Here is an 18,668-nt window from a genome sequence, read left to right as displayed (position 1 = left end):
TTGTGATTGCTTTGGTAGATAGCTTATTGCTTTTCTATTGTGTGTAACCCCCAATGATTCAAAGTGCAGGCTGCTATTCAAACAGCAAATAAATAAGCAAAATAAGTTTACAATTTGCTTTATTCAGTTGTCTTGTTGTTTTTTTGTCTAGTAAAATTAATGTCATGAACTGGCTGTGTGCAGACAGGAATAGGACCCAAACGCAAACTCTCGAAAACAGGACTTTAACTCAAAATACAGCTTTATTCGCTGAATGGGAAAAAGGCGATTCAAAACTAAACTGGGAAATTCATAACTAATACGGAGAGGCACACAAGGAAACACAGCCAAGAGGGAGGACAAAGGACTGAGGGAGATGCAGACATAAATACACGAGGGACATGAGAGCACACAAGTAACGCAGCTAACTCGAATAATCATAACTAGACAAGCCAGGACCAAACACAATATGACCTACACTGACGGGAGACTATCAAAGTAAAACAGGAAGTGCACAGAGACGCAGACGGGAGGGGGAGAGAGACTGAGGGAGCACGAGGGAGAGCACAGACATGACAGGCTGGGAAACATGGAATAAAACATGAGGGGAAACAAGGCACAAGAACTCACAGATACACAGAGGGAGACGCAGGGGGTAAAGACACGAGGGGAAATCTAATAAACAATACTGAACAGAATAACCTGGGAACCGTAAGATACAAGAGAACTCAAAAATAACAGACTGATCAAAAATGCATGAAAATTCAAAACACTGGTCAAAATGGCCCAGGACCATGACAATTAATACAAATGTCAAAAGGTAGCTTTTTCTTTAAGACATTAAAAAAAAAAGACCTTTTACACACAAAAACCAAATATTCACGTACAGAAACACAAAACTATCCTCTCTCCTGAATTCATGTTGCAACCTCAAGCTACTGTTGTCGCAGTCGTTTATGGCTCCACCAAAGGCCTACCCACATATCAGCAGTAACAGGCAAACAAGAAATGATGGAAAAGATTTATCATTAAAAAAGGTCATGTCTCATTAAAACATCCCATTTGGCCTGCATGATAATATTTAAGTTTTAATGGCTCTTGATTATTTATGTTGCACTATTGAGAATATTTTTACTTTATTTAAAGTAGAATCTATTCAAGAAAATGTGAAAAAGGTGCTGTGTGTGATTTTATAAGATTCTACAATATCAAGATAAAGCTCTATACTAAGCTTTGTACAGATAAAGCTAAGGGTAGAGCTTTATTTAGGGCTTTAAACCGAAAGTGGCAGTGTGTTATAAGACTGTAAGCACAAACTATAGAAAATACCTGAGGATTTCATGTCAGCAAGGCAAGAGGTACAGACATAGATAATCATATATCAAGTAGGAATAATTATCCCAAGTGAAAGTAACATCCTGTACTTTGAGGAGGGAGGCAGGATTGCTGGGTTCAGTCCTTTAAAAACCATAAGCTGCAAGTTTTGAAAGGCTGCTTCTCTGATCCAGAGTCATCTCCATGTCTTGTTAAAGAGCCATAACTCACCATCGGTTATTTCAGGGATAGGCGAGTTTAGATTTATTCCCCACTGTCTGTTTCTAAAAACACTCGGACCATCAAGGAACATGGAAGAGTCAGATCTTTCCGAGGAGCTGCATAACAGCGATGGTGGTGCTCTGGCCAAATATGAAGGATCCACAGATGAGCGTCACCACCCCCCAAACCGTGAAGATGACTCTGGAGGACAACAAGTGGTACAAATGGTAAACAAATGATGGAACTTACTTTCAGTAACATCCTTCAACCCAGTCTTAACCCACTCAAAGAAACAGATGGTGCAGCAGCACTGAATTTAGTCTGACCTTCACTAGTGGCACTAAATAAACCAATTATCACGTTTCATTTTACCCTTTTTGTCTTGCTTTACTTGCAGACTCTGTGCCGTAGGTTGTACTGTTTCTTATGTTGCTACACAAGTGAGAGAAAAATTAGGAGTCAACTAATGGTTCTGTAGCCCTTAGAGTTTTGCCAAGTTATCACACCATTATTAATAGAGCGAGGTCATTAAAATTAACAAAAAAACTGAAAATGTTTCTCTAAAAGTTTTATCCTTTTAATATGCATGTGCCAACCACGCACAGGTGGGTTCATAATTGAGTTAGACACAGACACAGCTTGTGGATTTGATTTATTCTGAGGAGGAATCTCTGAATAAGCAAACCAGCTGACAGACAGGTTCACATCCTGAGACCTGCGACTACTATTAAAGAATTCTTTACAAGTTTAGAACCACAAGATTAAAAGTTTAACTGAAACTCTACATTCCAGCCATACACGCTTAGAGGATTATATTCATGCATTTATCTCTCTTAGTTTCAGCTTTCTGCACGATTAAAAAAAAGAAAAGCAAATTTTGTGTAGAAATTGGAAACATGATTATCATTATCTACAGCAACTGTCAGAGGATGTTAATCATACTATGAATATTTTATCACAACAGCAGCTTCAATGTCTCCAGGTCATCAACTTAAGTTTAGTTGCTCCTATTAAGTCACTATTTCATAAGTTGTCTGACGACAGAAAACAACAAGAAATATGGAGAGCAGCAATCACACCATAAATGTAGAAAACACTGTAGTGTGAATTCAGCTGTGTTCAAACACAGTATGAGGCGACACAGAGAGCACGAAGAAAAATGCCTAGTTTTAACCTTCCTTAGACAAATTTCTGATGCATAATGATGCTAACTGATGTAAGCTATGAGAGCAGTGCTGTGATACTGAATAAAGACTGATTTCTAACAATCCCACTAATGAAAAGACTTCACTGAATACACAGGTTCTGTTTGCCCTGCACCTTCACTCTCAAGTGTCTATGGTTGCCCTAACTGACTCACTGCAGTTTAGTTTCTCTATGTTATCATCAATTTAGCAACTATTTGCCTTACAAAAGGCAACAGGGAGTTAATAAATTATAAAAAATTAATGTGGGATTTGTACTTTTTACATCAAATTCTCAATGGATATAGCAATATTCTCATTTTATGTATGATAAAAATCTGGTACTGTGACAGTCCTGTGATAGAGCTGTTGATTTGCATCTTGATTTTACCAGATCATCATCCCGAATTATTATGGATTTATGAATTAGCCAGCTGAGTTGTTTATATCGCTCCTGACTAGATGTTTGCTAAATTAATCACTTTAGCTTCAGATTCAGATAACTTTATTTATCTCCATGGGGGAATTGAGACTACAGAGAGCGGCACATACAGTGAAATAGAGTAAATGGAGGAAAAAGAACAATGATAATATTACTAATACAGTTGTCACATGAAAACAACTTGAGATATAGTGAGAGCGTGAAGATCCAGTCAAACATCCACCCAGACATTTCAGCTTATTATGCTAAGTTCCTTCATTCTTTGTCTCTTCCTTGGATTACCTTCCATCTGTATATTTGCATTACATTAACATTTAAATGAAGTTTTTCCCTCACCTGGTCTTACAGGACACCGGCTCTGACTGCATGGCAAACATCAAACAGAGCCCTGTTCAAACACAAACACAAAGTTTTAAGAGGACATGTGAAACATTTGTCATAACACGCATCAACAACCAAGAGCGCTACCTGGGAAGATAAAGATGAAAAATGCGCTGATCCCTCCGATCACACTGATGACCTTGCTGATGTCTGGTACAAACACAGCAATGAGCAGCGTCGCGGTTATCCACAGGACTGTTAGCATGTAGCGGCTGCGGCTTTCACAGTCTACCGTCACCACGCCACTGCGTCTCTGCCGCCAGCTCAGCAGCGGGTCCTGGATCACTGATCTGAGGAGCAGAAACAGATGTGCTTAAACAATCTTCACGTAGCCACATACTGTCTTTTGTAATCGAAACATTGCACCCTGTGAAGACGATTTAGGTGGTCACAGTTTTGCTCACTTCAGGTAAGAGTTTTTAAATATGAAACTTTGCTTGAACTCAGACGACTGAGAATCGTTTCATTTAATTGGAAAAGTGAGCCAAGTTAACAAGATTCAACTGAAGAGTCGCTGACCTGCCGAGCAGCAGGGTGATGGGATAGATGGTGATGATAGAGATGCCAAACAGCAGCCTTGCGATCAGCATCAGGACGTCGCTGCTGGTGTACGACATTAAAATGTCAGGCCTCACGTCCTTTCCAAATGTCAGGAACCCATAAACTCCTGCAACAGAGGGAGAAGTGTGAAGGTTTACCGTTACCAACAACTACAGCTTATCTGCAGCCACACAAACAATGATTTATAATCGTTTAATGAGTGATTTAAAAAACTGGATATAAAACTTGGGTAAAGTCACCGTGATGTAACTCATTGCTTTATGAGGTAATGGTTTTAATCCTTGACTTGAGTATTTTGGGGCATCACCAGCTTGTTTTTATGAAACCCAGCGTCACAATGAATGAACCTGAATGAGACATGAAGGTTGTCCTGTAGAAGCAACTCTGAAGTCACCTTAAAATGCCTAAACAGGCATATTTGTGGAGTTATTTTGAAGATTATTTTGAAATTAACTTGTTGGTCACTGAAATTCTATTGATTTTGCAGAGTCACTGGTAAAAATGAGGCTTAAAAAGCAGGCTGACTTTGTCCCAAAATAAACTGAAAACTCTCCCCCCATTCAGTCACAAAGTCCCAAACCCTAAGGCCTACTCTACTCTTACTCTATCATCTTTTTTATTATACATAGAACTACAAATTACAAAATTAATGTTCAAAAGAGCTTCCAACTAGCACATAGGATAATCAACCTTTAAAAAAGTGTTTACAAAGGCCATCAACTGCTCATTTTCCCATCGACTTCTAAACAAGTCCCTGATTAGTGAGATAAAAACAGTATTCAAGTAATAAAAAAAAGTGTGTAAGACTATATAACATCTAAGATATGAAATAAAACTTGGGTGGGTTGTGGAGAGAGGAAGCAGATGAAGTCATCTGACCTGTGAGGGAGTAAATGACAAAGCAGAAGATCATGGAGACCACAGAGATGAAGACCCAGTGAGAGAGCCGCTGGTTCTCCAGGCTGCTGTAGATGGCGATGGATGCCTCGTGACACTGGAACCAGCACAAAGATGTGAAATTCAATCACACTTTAAGTATAGCTCCTTCTTTGCAGTTGAAGGAAACAGTAACAGTGCCCACAGTCAGACAATCCCCTGACACACAGAGCCAAACGCTTCAACCAGGGAGTAGTCGCTGGTCAGACTGTGTGCCTCTGTAACAGCCTGCGTCGGATTATTCTCCTCTCTTTGGATCTCATAGTTCAGGCTGGGGATCCAAAGGTCTTATTATGTCTGATGTTACTGCCAGTGTGATGAACTGAGGTAGGAAATAAAAGAAGGTGCACAGGCTGTGTCAGTGGCACAATAGGGCTGAATTAAACCTTCATAGATTTCAGGATAAAGACTCTTGTCCCTACTTGATCCCAGCTGCCACCGGGCAGTGTTAAATCTCGCTTCCTTTTTCCTTGCCCTCCCTTCCTCTCAGGATCTCATCAGCCCTCTATTCAACCCTTTGCCCTGCAATCACTCACCCTGAGGGAGCGTGTCTATGTGTTTGTTTGAGAGGACATGCATCAATCCTCTCACGCTTTCGCCTCCTTTTATTAGATCCCACCAGCAGCCTTCAGGGGTTACCTTGGCAACTTGGGAAGTTACACATCAGTCTGTCCTGCTTGAGATTGACAGAATGATCTTTTTTCCATGCACTCTGCCCTGCTATTAAATATGAAAAGCTCACTCTGCGGCGCTCCCATGGAGCACAGTGAGCGGCAGCTTGCTGACCTTTACACTGAAGTTAAACACACTCTCCTGAGAAGCCTTAAAGATTAAGTGAGAACACCCACTCTCCAATATGAGCCATTATATGCTACATAGAAAGTTCTATATTACATCAAAGAGCAAAAAAACACACAAAACCACTTCTGTGTTTCCAGCCCGATACAATGGAGGTGAATGATACGATGTGAGAGTGTATATAGCACTGAAAAGCCAGAACTGACATCCCAGTTACTGCTAAATAATCTATACGTTTTGCTGATGTTACATTTAGCTAGACATTATCAGCCATAAACATTTGCTGCGGGAAATATCAGCTTTCATACACAGCTGATCCACCTAATGGAGCCCTCGCAGTAGCTTCATTTTATATTCCAAAATCTAAACATCTGGCACGCACTGAGTCAATAACGCTGAGATGTGCATCCTCACATCCTCACTTCTGCTTGCGTCGAGATATTTAACTCCCTCCACCTGCCCGCCTGCCTGATGCAGTAAGAGCCCTGACAAAGCACTGACAGCAGTTTTAAAGCTTCTTTTTGGTACGTGTTGAGCAAACATCGTGCATCTCAGACTTTGTCATAGCTTGGCCCTCTCGCTTGTAGTGCGCCCCAGTGGCTAAATGGTTAAGCTGCATACCTCATGACCTTGGCACCTATAGTTTCCAAGCACCTTTGGTGTAAATATAGATGGATTTCCTTTGTTTATTTCTGTAACCGATTTGCCAGCTTCTGTGTGAACGCAAAAGTATGTGACTTGTTTTGGCATTTTAATTTTATGTGATGGCCGCGGCAGCAATGCAGAGAGGCTGTCCAGGGAGAGTGAGGGCCATGCCAACTATAGTTTAGCATTATTTTTTAACGATAAAGCTCTATTTTGATTCCTGATACTTTATGGAAGAAAGAATCAAGACATGGAAGATTTCTATTCTTATCCAACTGCAACTACGGTGCTTCATACAAGACAAAGTTACAGGATGACTGCTTTAACATTTACACAGTCACATCTGTTTTTGGACAATGGCACATTTTTTTGCCTACATTCACCAAAACAGTGGATATTAAATGAAACAATCTGTGTAATTGAGCTGCAAACTTCCCGCTTTAATTCAAGGGGTTTAACAAACATTTTCAACTATTTAGGAATTACAGGCATTTTTATACACAGTCTCCCATCTTCAGAGGCACAAAAGTAACTGGACACATAATTTCAAATAAGTATTGTTTTTAATGCTTGAAAGTCCTTTGCAGTCAATGTGTGCCTGAAGTCGAGAACCCATGGACATCATTAAATGCTGTATTTCCTCTCTTGAGATACTCTCGGTGGCCTCTAATGCAGCTTCCCTTAGTTGCTGCTCGTTTTGTGTCTCTCTGCCTTCGGTTTTGTGTTCAGTAATTGAACAACATGTTCTGGTCTAAATTCTTTGTCCTGAGAAACTTGGGTTGATTTTGCACTACCCTTTAAATCTGCCACCCAAGTCATCAAAGTCTTAAGATATGCTTTGAATCATTTGCCCTGTGAAAAGCCATCTAATCTGTGTAGCAGCATTTGGCTGATCTGAGCAATCAGTATAGTATTTTTCCACTTCACACTTCATCTAACTTCTAAAAACACTAGTGGCCTGGTTCCACTGGCAGCCATCCATACCCATGCCATAACATTCCTTCCACCATGTTTGACAGATAATCTTATATGGTTCAGATCATGAGCTGTTTCTTTCCTTCTTAATACTTTTCTCTTTCCATTGTTCCAATAGAAGGCAAACTGGGTTTTATAAGTCTATTTTTTTTTAGCTGTGAAACCTGTTTCAGATGTTTTCTGGCAAAATCTAATCTGCCCTTCATGTTCTACAGCAAGACACAAACAATTGCTTTGCATCTCGCTGTAAATCCTCTGTATTTACATTCATATTGATGTTTCTTGATTGGAGACTATGATCCACTATGTTGGTATAAAGAGTCAAAATTACAAAAATTGTTATTGCTCCAAAACGTATGGACCTAATGCCTTTAATAGCCCTCAGTGTCAGTGTCCTCAGCCTTAAAAGCACAAGAACAAAACAACACTTTTCTTGTTATTTTCTGAATGTGACATGACAGCTGTTTCTGTATCATTTACAAACATAAGACCCATATTTTAAATTACAGCAAATTATCACATGTCATCTAAACGCATTCTCTCCCATTACGTTGGTTTGTATACATCTATAAATGTCAGCTAAATTAAAACCACTGAGCCATTTCTCAAGCTTTTTGATTGTAAGAGCAGTAGCTCAGATTTTTTTTCCACTCAAATTAAGAGCAAACGTTAAGCTTATCTCAAGAAATTTGGCAACAAAATTAAATTAATCCCTCAACTGTTAGTATCTCAGGCAAACAATTCAAATTCTCCTGCCAGCAACAAAACGCCGTACTTAAACCCCCCCCCAGTCCAAAGCTGAAACAGAAACTAATACAGAACACATGATAATAACCTGGTGTTTGTTTGCATCTTTCCAGTACAGTGAGATCATTTATTTGCCACATTTACCTTTTGTTTTTAATTTCCTGTCTTATTATTTCTTATTTTTCTATCTCCAAATCGTTTTGCAGAGGCAAATGAGTCGTGCTTTTTACCATTTATCTCAATGGTTTTGGAGGCAGAAACATCAGAGCCACATATCTAAAGCCTTTATAAATACTAAAGTCCAAAATATCTGCAGTATGACTAAAAGACGTTCAGGAGAAACATTATGAAGACGTGCCTCATTACCTGCTTGGAAATTACTTGTATATTTAGCCACATGTATACACTTCCAAGCAGTTTTTCCTGCTGATACATTACGTACTCCTCCACAGACAGCTGTGCTTGCACTGGCCTCCAGCCTTACAGCAGCATGATGCTGCAAACACATGTTATCCAAGTTTTAGATGAACATCAACATCAACACATTTTAAACTGTTGCACTCACTTGAAAGCCAAAGCAGATGGTCGGGATGACACTGAACATGGCGGCCAAGGAGTTCATCCTTAAGGAGGAAACACAAGAGTCATTTTCATGGATTCACAAATGCCACCAGAAGAAGAATTAGTCTATTATTAGGGCACCACTGATAATGCCATGGCATTTAGAGACTCTTCACTCTAGAGTTACTCTGTCAATCACAGGCAAATGGGTGATAAGAGCTGCCGAGTTAAGTCAGTGATCCAGACAGAGCAACACAGGGCTTCAAGTGGAAAACTGCGTCTGTCCTGGTGGCCTCAATTCATAACAGATTTATGAGGAAGCCTCACAAAAGCCATATTTCCTGGATGCAACCTCAATATGTGGACTAGCTCTAGTGATGAAGTATATTTACGACACAGAGGTGAAAACTAAATCATGAAAACTTCATCATCAAGGTCAAAAAACTCGAGAAGAGTTTATGAGAATATGTTTATTAGAACTAGATGACAGGATTGCTGATGCTTACGTAACAGTCAAGAAACCCCTTTCTGCAGCACCCCCTGGTGTTGGGTGCCAGTGTCAAAAAAGTGTCTGCACAGAGTTCTGTGAAAAGGAACGTTTTCAATAGTTTCCATTTCCATTAGTAGCAATAATTTGAAATGATTGTTTCCCACATGACTTCAGATATATATAGATACACACACAGCAAACATCATCCATCCATCCATTCATCCTTATCAAAGTCACCAGTGGAGTCTATCCAAGCTGCCATAGGGCAAGAGGCAGATTACACTCTGGACAAGTCATTAGTTTGTTGCACCTTCACACCTATGGCCAATTTAGAATCACCAATTAACCTGACCTCACTAACTGCATGTCTTTGGCCAGAGTACCCAAAGAGAACATGCAAACATAGAAATGCCCAACACAGATGGTAGATTCAAACCCAGGACCCTTTTGCTGTGAGGCAGCAGTGTTAACCAGCATGCTACCGTGTCGCTCCCTTCCACCAGATCAATTAAAAATGTCACCTTACAGAACTTTGAGGCTGTTGTAACCAACGTTGTCCTTTAATTTTATTATAACCATGTCTATATCAAAGCCTCACTCTGACATTAGTTATACTTTTATCCAAAAATTATACACGGTTCACAATTTGTTTAGCTGAGCTAGACATAAAACAAGTAAAGGAGGGGAAACAGCCCGCCTGACAATGAAAAAAAAAAAACAAATAATTGAAAATTAAAAATTAAAAATTGCTCTCTTATATTCATTTGTTTAGGTTTTTTTTTTACAAAAGTGATTCCATGGTGTAGTGGATAATGCATTTGTATTATATGTGAAGGATTTAAAATTGTTTACATGAAATGTTATCTAAGAGTGAATCAGCACAGTTCTAAAAAAACAAGCATTGAGCTGGAGAACTGAAAACAAGCGAATCAACCACAGCATTGATAATTCACTGCACTCTCGATGCTGCCAGTCTATCCAAAGACCAGTCTGAACCTCACTTCACTTACTGTTGTGACCAGTGAAGCAAACAGATTGTTTGGAGGCCTGGAACCCATTATTTGGAGCCCTCACACACAAACGTACGTACCCATTGGTGTGGAGAGGGCTGTTGTGAACCAGAACAGAAGGCATGGTATGGTATTTGATGATGATGGCTGTGGTCAGGTAGGTCGCAGCCAAAGTACCCAGAACACTGTGAGAGGATGGAGACAAAACGCCTGCTTCAGACAGAAATCAGACTGGAACATTCAGCCCAACGTAAAATGAATGAGAGGCTTACTGGAGGCTGACCAGGGTCATGTTCTCTACTCATTTATCCATATAGAGACATGCTTGACCTGCATGCTCTGAATAAATGAGGATCATAATCCTCTTCTTTAAGAAAAGAAACGCTGTGGCACCGTAAAGCTAAGTAAGCACACCTCCAAAACACTTTAACAAATCTGAACACCGGTTTTGCAGGCTATGCTACTCCTGTGAAACAACTTTTATACTTCACCCACCACACAGAAACCTCAAATTTAGGTCTGCAACTGACTATACCTTACACAACAGCTTATGAGCTGTGAATGGTGATATTAGGGGGAGCTTGTAATAGGATTTTGTATTAATATTACAGTAAATAGGAAACTGTATGCTGAGCCAAGCAGTAATGAGCCAAGATGTTAAAGTTGTCATGAAGGCTGCCAGCAGGTAAAAGGTCATCAATCTTGATAACATTAATCTCCTCATTACTTATTGGTTTCCTATATTGTGATCATTTTTCCTAATTTGACAGTTTGGCCTTTGGGTGGCAGCACAGTGAAGTTTTTGAAATAATCAAAAAAGAAACTGTGAATGAAAAGTTTCACACAAATAATCATAAAGAAATCAAGTATTTTTCAGTGGGTAGTTCAGGCATTGTGACTAAAATTGGATACAGCCGGGTGCAGCAGGAAATATGAATGATAAATTTGATCCATCCATTAGCTGTCATTATCACCTAATTTAAAAAAAATGAACTACTATAAGTGCACCACATGTAACACCTGACCTGATGTATTTCTGAATGCTGATCTCTTTGGAGATGGATAACGGCAGGATGAGGAAGAAACAGAGCAGCACCAAAGCGAAGCGCCGGTCCGTGTAGAAGTGTTCTGGCATCTCTGACTCCGGAAGATTAGTTACCAGCTCATACAGGGAGTCGCCCACTGACGGACACAAAACAGCGACATGACAACACACATATATCACAGATGTGCAAATTAAATGCACTTAAAAAAAAAAAACCAGAGAAAATGCAAATAAAACTGTGCTGTCTGATTCATGAACAGCAATCTGCTTCTACCAATTTCCCTGCTTGCTTATCTCAGTCTGAATGTTTGGTTTAAAAAAAATAAACTTAAAAAAAGATGTTGCACAATGAAAGTGCTGAAAAGTCCAATTCAAAACAGATCACAGTGGTAAATGTGCCCAAAAACCTAAATCAGAAACACATTCTTGTGCTTCAATCACTTTCCTTTTTTCTAAAAAAATAAAATATGTCTAGAAATCCACACAATGAATCTGTGGCTCCACAAACTACAGATGGATGGATTCTATAAACCAAGTGTACAGATTTATATATTTTTCCCACTGGCCCTTCAAGAAAGGTGTATTTTAGAGGATATGAATAATGAATCTAACTCAGTGTCTGTAATCTGGACAGAAAGATTATATGCAGTAGGACCCTATCATTTAATCACTTTAAATCTGCATTTCATCTTAGAGATGACACGAGCTGAGCAAGGCTGCCAAAACTGAAGTTGCTCTGTGGTTTTGAAATACATTGTTGAACATTTATGCATGTACTGTCTATTTACATCACTCTCTGAATTGTTTTCACTCTTCTAACTGAGCTTTAGCGCATGTTCACTTCTTTGACGTATCAAACTGAACTGTATGAAAGAGGCAATATCAGGGCTCTAAAATTAATGTAACAATGTAGTACAAAAGTCTGCAGTTCCTCTTCCACCCACTTGAGGCTGCCTCCAAAAGCAAATTGATCCCCTATTTTTAATTTTTATTAGCAACATAACACAAATCTGTCATTCAGCACAGTTCAATCAAATTTATAAATCTGTAGTTTACAACAACTGACATTAAAATCCCCCAGAAATGCGCCGAATCAAACCTGCAACGAGCTGCAGTGGTTTCATGTTACTGCAACACAGAGCCAACAGACACATTTCTGTACCACTGTGTCTGCATTTATCCATTCAAAAACAACACAACATTGACAGTTCAAACTAAATACAGTTATACAACACACTCTGAATAACTCCTGCTGGCAAACAACGTTGGATAACAGGAAAATGATTTTTTTTTAAATGGTGAAGTTTGGAAATGATGAAAGATTGAAAATTAAAAGTGAACATTAACTCACACTTTTCCAGCTGGTCATCCACTATGACCAGAAAGGCCACAGAGATCATGAAGAGGTTGAAGACAAAGCAGATCTCACACAGCTGGCCAATGGCATGCCCACATATCTTCTTCACCACCGCCTGGTAGGTGCATTGACCACTAATGGACGAGGAATAGCCCAGGATAATCAGGCCACTAATCAGGAACACGAGGGAAACCTGAGCAGGTGAAGAAAACCAAGATAATAAGACAATGTTAAATCAACATCCAAGTGTTATTTTGACTGACTGTGTTTTGTTCAATACATTTAAATGACAAACGCCTAAATTCAGTCAAACTGAATACCTGTTGTCCACATGCAGCTCTAGGTCCTGAGTCCAAAAGTGCTTGGTAAATAAAAGATCATCATGAAACATTCAAGTTTTCTTTTTGCCCGTGCACATTTGGGAAGCATCAGTGTTTCACTAACTTCTGATCAGGTCCTCATGTCTATTTTAAATGTACTGCATACTCTTCTGATGGATAACATAAGTCACACTAATGCAATTACTAAATACCTGCGTGGATGCATGTCATTTATTGGCAGTGTGACAAATGTATTTAATGAACAGCACTTTGAAAAATGACCCCATGGAAAACTAATAAATTTACTGGGTGTCACAGCAACTCAATAATGCACTTAGACATGTAATGGTGACATGGTCAAGATGACCTGTTCATGGTTAAACTGAGTGCCAGAGAGGCTAGATTAGTATTTCAGAAACTGCTGATCTACTGGGATCTGAAAAAGAGAAAATATCCAGTAAGCAGCAGGTCTTGGGATCTTCTTGATATGAGAAGTCAGAACAGAATGACCAGACTGTTTCAAGTTGATAGGATGGAAACAGTAATTCAAATGCCACTTGTCTTCTATGCGGGAGAGCATCTTCGAATTCATAAAATGTTAAACCTGGAAGCAGAAGACCACACCAGGTCCCATTCTTGTCAGGTAAGAACAGGAAACTGAGGCTACAGTTTTCCTGTTCTGGGCTCACCAAAACTGGGCACCAGAGGACTCAGAAAACATTGCCTGGACTGATGAGTCTTGATTTCTGCTGCAACATTTGAAAGGTAGCATCAGAATTTGGCATAAACAACATCGAAGCATGGCGCCGTCATGCGCTGATCAGGCTGGTGGTGGTGCTGTAATGGTGTGAGGGATATTTTCTTGACACACTTCTGGCCTCTTAGTACCAGATGACCATCATTTAAATGCCACAGCCTACCTGAGTACTGTTGCCTGATGTCCATCCTTTTATAACTGCTGTGTACCCATCTTGTGATGGCTGCGTCTAGCAGGATAGCGCGCAATATCACAAATCTCAGATGAACTCAAACTGGTTTCTTGAACATGACAGAATATTCACTGTACTCTAAAGACCATAGTCACCCGATCCCGATGCAAATTACAAGTGTACAACAACTGCATGATACGATCATGTAAATATGGACTAAAACCTGTGAGGTACGTTTCCAGCACCTTGTTGAATTTATGCCACAAAGAATTCAGACACTTCGCAAAGCAAAAAGGAATCCAGCTTCGTCCTAACACGGTGTATCTGATAAAGTCTTCAGTCAGTCTATAAACAGTGCTACCAGCTGCAGGTGACTGTGCCTGTGCACACTCCTAACGTTAAGCCTCAACAGTATCCAAATGGAGGATTTGATTTTAACAGTTCAGTTCAACCATAACTACCATAATTACCATGTACAAGGGGAAAATAATACCACAGCAGGGATGTCAAACTCTACATACATCGTGGGCCATATACAGCCCACTTTGATCCAATGAGACGAGATGATAAATGTGTAAAATTACAGAAAAAGTTAGTTCATTGCTCAGACTGTCCTGTAATGATAAAATATGACGTTTTTGTTCATTTACAATGGACTGACTAATAACAGAAAAATAGGAACTTTCCTGTTATTTAATTGTTTATCTGTTAGCTCATTACTTTGGTGCAGCACGAATGGCAATGATGGTCGATAGTCTTTATCAATTGGAAAATCTGTTAAACTTAAAATACAGGTGAAAGTTTGAAATCTATGCACGTCTTTATATTTTCTAAAGCTGTCCAGTGGGCCGGATTCATTCATCTACCATTTGTTAAAGACCAAACTAGAGCTAAAAGTAGAGCAAATATTGGAATTTTATTAGCCACATATAATTACATGCAAAAAGTTCACTGAATACTAACACATGTTAAATTTTAAGTGCAAGTATTGTGGCACCTGTATATTTGTCTTTTTGCTGCCCCCTAGTGGCCAAGAATGAATGGCTGCAGCTTTAAATATGCTTAAAGTCTTCACCGAGTTTAATGAGTGCAGAGAGCATCCAGAGAGGGTAAAACAAGAAAAAAATAAGTCTTGAACAATCTTTGCTCTGTGGAGTTGCTTTGCTAAATAAATTGCCAAAATTACAACAAGTGTCAGAATCTGCACATTAACAAGAAAAAGACTTTGTGGGGATTTCTTTACAAACTTTTGGATCACTATAGGGGCCAAGTGAGGAGAACATTTTTATGGAGATAAGAATAAAGTGAATTTTAAGGTCCTGAGGTCAAGTCTAATATGGCCTCTCCTGCCATGTGGAGAAGATCACAGTGTTTTTAATTCATCTCAGAGGGCCCCCGTTTAAAAGAGATAAGAGGTATCACTTCCACTCAAAAAACTCCCAGAATCAATAAATATAAAACTGTTATTGCTGATAGATAATCTTTTTTAGAAAAGGTAATTTTGTGTATTAGACAGGACTCGGTGATGCATGGGGAAAAATTTCAAAGTGTGAATCTTTCTATAATATGTCTCTCTAAAATGAACAGATACCCACCAGCTCCACGGTGACTGCGCTGTGGATTCCTCCGGCTCTCTCGAAGGCCCAAGGAAAGTTGAGGAGCCCAGCGCCCAGAGCGGATTTAAGCATGATGAAAATGGCCCCCACGGAGCCCAGCCGGGGCCCAGCGTCCAGAGGTGGTTTGGCCGAGGCTGAAGCCAGAAGACTGATGCTCTCTCTGGCCAATTCCTCCATGCTCCGACCGCCAGGAGACTCACAGCGCGACACTGCGGTGCTCGCACGTAGACTGCAAACAGGAGCAGGTCACTTGGATGCTGGGCTTGCCTCTCATAGGGGCCCACTGAGCAAGGTGGGCCGGCTGGAGAGCGGGTGGAGGGAGGGGTGGATCTGCTGCTGCTGCCTTCAGGTGCTGCTCGGAAACTTTTTCCCCATCTTTTAACTTAATCCAGCGAATAACTTTTATTATTGTTGTTGTTATCGTCCCAAGACTTTCCTCTTTGTTTTGGTTTATTTTGTTTAAAAAAAAAAAAAAGGAAAAAAATCAAAATAAAAGAAGTAATATTTAATCTGCCAGAGGAGTTATTTAGAAAGCGTTCAATGTGACACATTATTTGAAAACAAATTTATTATTTACATTTATTTTTTACATTACCTTGTGTAATAAAAAATGGCATATTTTCTCCATCTATATCTTATTCTAAAGGTCCTGGCAGTGAATGTAGTACGCTATGAAATATGCTCTAACTGAACAGCAATAGTGTGAAATGTCTAACTAACCTTAATAATATGTTCGTAATAAGGGCTAAATGTGTTTCCAGTCTGTCTGCATAACTGATTATGTAGAAAAAAAGTCAAATTGAGCTTCTCAATTCAGTAACCTGAATATATACACACAACAACAAAGAGCCAGTATGTGTGGGTGGACAGAATTAAAGAAAAGGCTGGAATATCTATGCTAAGGAACATCTTAGAATGAATCCTGGAGGTTGGGGTCTTTGTGAGGGCTAAATGTCCTGACTAGTAAAGACAGTGAAAGTCTGGAAACAGAGTGGATGAGGAAGACTTAGTCACTGAATCTGGCCTCTACATTAGTGTTTTCTGCTTGGAGCAGAGGATCAATGGAAGATGCCAGTCTCTCTTTGAAAGCTTTCTTGCAAGTTCTTTTCTTTAAACATGCCGCCATTGTATCCCCTTTTCCGTCTTCCCTCTCATTCCCTCTTTTTGATGCTTTTGTCTGCTTTTGTTCGCGGTGCCTCATTTAGCAGGTTGTCTGGTCTGGAAGGGGAAGTAAACATGAAGACAGTTCTGAATAGCCTACATATGTCCAGCAGAAATAACATGGGAGCATCAACTTGTAAATTTCATGCACAGGATTGATTCAGGGGTACAAAAGCCAAACCCACTTTGTTTGAACTCATTCCTTCCAAAATTTACATGTCACTTTATTTCACTTGTGAAACTGAGTTTCTTGACTTTTAATTTCATGGATGAAAATGAAAAAGCAACACAAATCAATTTCCTGCGGTGCAGTCACAGGGTAACAGATTGCACCCCGGAGTTTAAAGCCAGCTTTCTGGGGGGGAAAGAAAGGAGAGAGGCAGAAGCTAGAAGCAATTTGTTGATTTGCATGCATAACCCATGTGTTTGGGATTCAGACACTGAGGAAAAGGAAATTGATCTCACAAATTCCTTTGAAAATTAACGAGCCTGCCACCAGGATTGGGCATGGAGATAATGAATGAGCGGAGCTGTGCTAATGGGGGTCCTTTCACAGCTTAGGTATCACAGGCCTGGACAAGCTCCAAGCACAGAAATGCTACAGATGCAAGAACACACACAGCACAAACAGGGAAAATGCTACAAAGCAGCTATAAGATGTGAGGAAGAGTCATGGCCCTGATTTGAGTCACCAGCTACACACATGGGAAAATAATTAGTAACGGAGCCTAGTGGGCAGATAAAAGTATCAGAAATCGTCTGATTCAAATTTTTAACCAAGGTTTGGCACTATATTTTTAGACGTCATCACTGGCTGCTTTTTTGATTGCTTCCAGGTATATGCGATGGGTAATTCAGATGATTTGGTGCATATTATTTAAACACACAGGCAGAAAGCTTATATGGAGAGTTCCTGCTGATATGCTGGGAGAACTGGAGGAGCAGGAGTTTAGATTTTAGCCAGCGTGTCATGCTGGATCCTAGTAGGATGTGATGAGGGAAGAACCAATGGATCATTTGGAGTTGAGAATTCAGCTCAGAGCCACCCCAGTATATCTTTCAACTGCTCGTTCAGAATATAACCTTACAACCTGGCTGACCCAACAGGAAGTCCTGGCATCTGGGAACCTTGGAGGAAACAAGGGCATGTGACCTCCACTCACCACCAGCTTTCCCAAATCTTGTTAGCACGGCAAGCTGGCTCCGGGGTCATTTCCCAGTTTCCCAAGGTTCCGAGGGAGATTAGTTCTTAAGTGGAGCCATCATCCAAGAAGACTGGTGACAGATTCACAGGCTGATCTGGCCTATTAGGCTCGGATAAAGAGCCAAAGCTCAGAGCCCCCAGCGCACCGGCATACATCACCTCTGATGAAATCAGCCTGCATCACTGAATTCAGCCCATAACCAATACTAAACCCATGAGTGGTGTGGAATTAGTCCAGTCAGTCTGTGATTACTCCTCGGAAAGGAATGCAATTATTTCTTCTCAGCAGTCTGCCTCATGTCACAGGTTTAACCTTCACTTTTTAATCACTCTCTAGCGCTCGTGGTGACTGGAGCCAAAATGTTAGGTAGGTAGGTTTCATCAGTTCTTTGTGATACCTGCAGCACCGTGAAGAGAAAATGTGCAAGAAAAGGCAAGTAATACAAAGACCAAAGTTATGACGGCATTTTTAATGCTGATTAAGCAGCTCAGATTTATTTTTTATTCAAATTAGGATTCGAGTCACCAGGACTTCTACGTGGTCTTGTAGTTAAAGGTCAGAGTGGGTAAAGACAGGAACAATATAGTCCCCAATCTACCTGTGGATGGTGACCTTTTGGCACATCAATAAACCTCTGTCTGCCACCTCCAAATGTTTATTGTTGAATGATCAAACATGCCCCCTACAAAAACCTTCTGGAACCTTTTATTGATTTTGCACCATTTCTCCAGGTATTTTGCTTTTAAGAAATTACTTTTCACGTACGTGGCTTTGTGAGATGTGTGTGTGT

The 18,668-nt window shown here is 40.0% G+C and overlaps 1 protein-coding gene across 1 annotated transcript; it reads right to left on the bottom strand.

Moving 5' to 3' along the window:
• Positions 1-135: 135 nt before the first annotated feature.
• On the bottom strand, positions 136-15,862 carry slc38a8a (solute carrier family 38 member 8a). Its single transcript, XM_003439442.5, has 10 exons — positions 15,492-15,862; positions 12,642-12,840; positions 11,271-11,427; positions 10,326-10,430; positions 8,750-8,807; positions 4,963-5,077; positions 4,042-4,189; positions 3,610-3,812; positions 3,478-3,529; positions 136-1,716 (listed from the first exon to the last, which is right to left on the bottom strand). The coding sequence occupies exons 1-10, from the start codon at positions 15,687-15,689 to the stop codon at positions 1,614-1,616; spliced, it is 1,338 nt and encodes a 445-aa protein (XP_003439490.1). The 5' UTR covers positions 15,690-15,862; the 3' UTR covers positions 136-1,613.
• Between the last annotated feature and the right edge of the window lie 2,806 nt (positions 15,863-18,668).

This window comes from Oreochromis niloticus, linkage group LG7, assembly GCF_001858045.2.
Source record: "Oreochromis niloticus isolate F11D_XX linkage group LG7, O_niloticus_UMD_NMBU, whole genome shotgun sequence".
NCBI classification, from domain to species: Eukaryota; Metazoa; Chordata; class Actinopteri; order Cichliformes; family Cichlidae; genus Oreochromis; species Oreochromis niloticus.
Note: the sequence above shows the minus strand (reverse complement) of the source record. Positions and strands in the feature narration are given on the sequence as shown.